Source organism: Myotis lucifugus, unplaced genomic scaffold (assembly GCF_000147115.1).
Source record: "Myotis lucifugus unplaced genomic scaffold, Myoluc2.0 scaffold_1197, whole genome shotgun sequence".
NCBI lineage: Eukaryota > Metazoa > Chordata > Mammalia > Chiroptera > Vespertilionidae > Myotis > Myotis lucifugus.
Window position 1 is genome coordinate 28,292 of NW_005872245.1, and position 4,844 is coordinate 33,135.

Here is a 4,844-nt window from a genome sequence, read left to right on the forward strand (position 1 = left end):
TTATTTATTTCTCTTGCCTGAATGCTCTGGCCAGGACTTTTATACTTATACACTGAATAGCAGTGTGAAAGTGAGCATCCTTGTCTTATTCCTGATCTTAGAGGAAAAGCTTTCAGTTTTCACAATTGAGTGTGCTGTTCGCTGAGGGTTTTTCATTTATGGCCTTTAGTATATTGAGGCATTTTCCTTCTATATCCATTTTATAAGTGTTGTAATCATAAATGGACGTTATATCTTGTCAAATGCCTTTCCTGCATTTATTAATATGATCACTGTATCACATTGATCAATTTGCATATGTTAAACCTTCTTTGTGCCCTGAAATGAACCCCACCTGGTCGTGATGTATTATCTTTTTAATGTATTATTATATTTGGGTTGCTAGTATTTGTTTAGGATTTTTGCATTTATATTCCTCAGAGATATTGGTTTATAATTTTCTCTTTTTGGTGTGTTGTCCATGCCAAGTTTTGGTAACAGGGTAATGTTGGCCTCATAAAATTAGTTAATAATTATTGCCTCTTCTTTAATTTTTTTGGAAGGGTTTGATAGCATAGGTTTTAGATCTTCTTTTATTGTTTGGTAGAATTCACTAGTGAAGTCATCTGGTCTTTGATTTTTACTTTTTGGGAGGATTTTGATGACTGTTTCAATTTCCTTACTGTTGATTGGTCTATTTAGATTTTCCAGATCTTCATGATTCAGTCTAGAAAGGTAATATATTTTTAACAACTTCTCAATTTCTTTTAGGTTATTGAATTTGATGGCATGTAGCATCTCATAGTATTCTTGTATAGTCCTCGGTATTTCTGTGATGTCTACTGTACCCTCTTCTCTTTCACTTCTGATTTTGTTTGCCTTTTCTCTTCTTTCTTTCATTAGTTTAGCTAGAGTTTTTCAATGTCGTCAATCTTTTTTTAAAATAATAATTTATTAAGTTTTAGAGAGAAAGGAAGGGAGAGGGAGAAACATTGGTGTGAGAGGATAACATCGATTGGCTGCCTCCTGCACACCCGCTACAGGCATGTGCCCTGACTGGGAATTGAAAGATGCCTAATCAGTTGAGCCACACTGAGCAGGGCAATTTTATCAATCTTTTAAAGAACCAGTTTTTTTTTGTTTGTTTGTTTTTTTTGCATTATTTTTTTTCTGTTTGCCTCTTTGTTCCCTATTTTTTATATTGTTCTCTAATTTTTATTTTTCTCATTTTTGGCTTTATTTTTTTCTAGTTCTTTAAGGTGAAATATTTGGTTGTTAACTTGAGATAGGCCTCTATTGATATAAACTTCCCTTTTATTACTGTTTTTGTTGTATCCCCCAACTTTTGATATGCTATATTGTCATTCTCATTTGTTTCTATGTATCTTTTTGTCGCTTTGACCCGGTCATGGTTTAGTAGTATGTTAGTTAAATTCCACATCTTTGTATTTTTTCCTCACTTTATATTTTTTAATTTATTTTCCCCCCCTAATCCTCAGGATATTTTGAAAGAGAGAGAGAAAGATGTGAGAGAGAAACATCAATCGGCTGCCTCTTGTACGTGCCCCATCAGGGGATCAAACCCACAACCCAGGTATGTGCCCTGACCAGGAGTCAAACCTGCAACCTTTTGGTGCACGGGATGACACACCCACCACTGAGCAGCCCAGACAGAGCTTCCCTGCTCTATTTTTGCAGTTGACTTCCAATTTCAAAGCATTGTGGTGGGGGAATATGCTTGGTATGATTTTAATCTTAAATCTATGGAGGCTGGTTTTGTGTCACAACATATGGTCTACTCTTGAGATAGGTTCCATGTACACTGGAGAAGAATATGTAACTTGGTGTTCTGGGATGAAAAGCTCTGTAAATATCAATTATGTCCATTTGATCTAATGTATCACTTTAGGCGAATATTTTCTTATTGGTTTTCTGTTTGGATGATCTATCCACATCTGTCCATGGATTCTCTAATAATTTAGTGTAGTGCTCAAAACAAGCTGGTTAACTGTATTATTCAAATGTTCAATACCCTTACAAACATTCTGTCTTCTTGATCTATTACTAAAAATGATATAATAAAATCTCTTCATATGGCGTGGTTTATAATTTTTTCCTGTACTTCTGTTAGTTTGTTTTCCTTTTTGCAGCGTAAGTCTATGTAAAATGCATATTAGTAGCTCTTTTTCCCCCTTTTAAATGAATTTTTCCTTTGTTATTACATAATGACTTCTTTTTCCCTTTTAATGCCTTTTGCCTTAAGTATTTTTACCTGATATGAATAAGATATCCAACTTCCCTTTGGTTAGCTTTCTTGGTATAGCTTTACCATTCTTTTATGTCATTATAGTTTAGGTGTACCTCTTGCACGTGTGAGATGTTAGGATTTGTTATTTTTGTTTTTGTTTTTTGTCCATTCTGAGAGTCTCTGTTTTTAATGACTTAAGACATTTAGACAATTGTTGTAGTTACTCCTATAATTTGTGATTTTTATTTGCTTCTTATGTCTTCTTTACTGAAAGTGGTTTGATTAAAATCCCTTTATTTCTGTTGCGCCCCTACTACAATTTAGAAGTGATATGTTTTGTACCCATTATTTTTAGCAGTTACACCTAAGCTTTAATCATGTATGCTTATATAGAAAGTGCAAAATATTCAATATCTCTATTATTTTGCAACTCAATACAAGAATCTTACAACTTTTATTCTATTCCCCTCCTCACCTTAATATAATTTCTGCCTCATATTTTTATATATCTTGTTTACATGCACAGTCTCACTACAATTATTAATTATTTTGAAACTCAATGGTTTGCTTAAATTTTTCTACAGATATACCAGTTTCTTGACTGCTCATTGCTTCTTGGATATCACTCTTGTGTGGATTTCATTGGTTTTATCCTAAAGTAAATCTTTACTAGTTTTTATCTTCAGCAAGGTTTCTTGCATGATACACTCTCTCAATCTTTGTCTGAAACAGGAATGTTTAGGGAAGCATCTTGGAACCACGTTTTGACATATGAGTTGCTTTAAACACTTCATCAATAGTCTACGATACAACAAATACATAAATTGATATCATAATTAACCAAGAAGGGCAATTGAGTGTAATCTCATCTAATTTTCCAAAATCATCTCTATAGCGTTCACCTAACTTCCCCCTTTCAATACTTCCAGAGGAATTATACCCATGGAACCAAGGAACCAAACCAGTATATCCGAATTCATCCTTCTAGGACTTTCAGAAAAGACAGAAATGGAGCCTCTCCTCTTTGCTCTGTTCCTTGGCATGTATGTGATCACGGTAGTGGGGAACCTGCTCATCATCCTGGCCATCAGCTCAGACTCCCACCTCCACACTCCCATGTACTTCTTCTTAGCCAACTTGTCCTTGGTTGATTTTGGCCTGGCCACCAACACTGTCCCCAAGATGCTGGTGAACATTCAAACTAAGAGCAAATTTATCTCCTATCCTTGCTGCCTGACCCAGATGTACTTTTTCCATTTTTTTGGCATCGTTGACAGTGTCTTAATTGCAGCAATGGCTTATGACAGGTTTGTGGCTATATGTCACCCCTTACACTATGCCACCATCATGAGCCCGCGCCTTTGTGGCCTGCTGGCTGGTGGTCCATGGGTGTTTTCCTACTTTATCTCTCTCACACACATCCTCCTGATGGTGCACCTGGTTTTCTGTGGCAACAAGATTCCTCACTACTTCTGTGACCTCAATCCCCTTCTCAGACTTTCTTGCACTGACACTTCTGTGAATAAGATCTTTGTGCTCATTGTGGCCGGGATGGTGATAGCCACACCTTTCCTCTGTATCCTGGCTTCCTATGCTCGCATCATTGTGGCCATCATGCAGGTTCCCTCGGCAGGTGGCAGGAAGAAAGCCTTTTCCACCTGCAGCTCCCACCTGTCTGTGGTTGCCCTTTTTTATGGGACTACCATAGGGGTCTATTTGTGTCCTTCGTCAGTCCGCACAGCTGTCAAGGAGAAAGCCTCTGCTGTAATGTACACTGCAGTCACCCCCATGCTGAACCCCTTTATCTACAGCCTGAGAAACAGAGACATAAACGGGGCACTAAGGAAGCTCATCAATAGAAAAATTACCTCATCTTCCTACCCACCAGGACACCTGGGAGTTTCTGGGTAATAAGATGCAAACATCTGGATTCTTGGGCAAAAATCTGGAATTTTTGAGTTGGGAGAGTAACCACTTTGAATTTTAAATTGCAGAAAATTGAAAGGAAACCTCAAGATGACCCTGTCACTATTTTCCCAATTAGTGAGACCAATAAGAGTCCTTTTGTGTATGTCTTATGCCATATTTCCAGAAGAATCAGTCTAGTTCTACCAGATTGGATTTACCATGGTTCAGAATCCATTTAGCACTCAGCAAATGCTATTGGGTACCTATTATGAGCTTGATGTAGGTGCTGGCCATTGTGTGATGAGCAGGAGAGACACATGACCTATAGCTTGGAAGATCCCAATAATTGAGTGTGGAAGAAGACATTAGATGTAATCCTATATAATAAAAGGCTAATATGCAAATTGACCGAACGGCAGAACTACCGGTCGCTATGACATGCACTGACCACCAGGGGGGCAGATGCTCAATGCAGGAGCTGCCTCCTGGTGGTCAGTGCACTCTCCCAGGGGGAGCACCGCTCAGCCAGAAGCCAGGCTCATGGCTGGTGAGTGCAGCAGCAGTGACAGGAGCCTCTCCCACCTCAGAGGCAGGTGGACATCCCCCGAGGGGTCCAAGACTGAGAGAGGGTGCAGGCTGGGCTGAGGGATCCCCCCTACACCTCAGAGCACAAATGTCATGCACCGGGCCTCTAGTTATAATAGAATGG

At 38.5% G+C, this 4,844-nt stretch overlaps 1 protein-coding gene across 1 annotated transcript; it reads left to right on the plus strand.

Annotated features, from left to right (window-relative positions):
* Positions 1-3,169: 3,169 nt before the first annotated feature.
* Positions 3,170-4,138, plus strand: LOC102426998 (olfactory receptor 24). The gene has a single exon (XM_006107450.1). The coding sequence runs from the start codon at positions 3,170-3,172 to the stop codon at positions 4,136-4,138; it is 969 nt and encodes a 322-aa protein (XP_006107512.1).
* Positions 4,139-4,844: the final 706 nt, after the last annotated feature.

What these genes read in the sequence shown, in the direction of transcription:
- LOC102426998 (XM_006107450.1), top strand. Translation starts at nt 3,170, where the DNA reads ATGGAACCAAGGAACCAAACCAGTATATCCGAATTCATCCTTCTAGGA.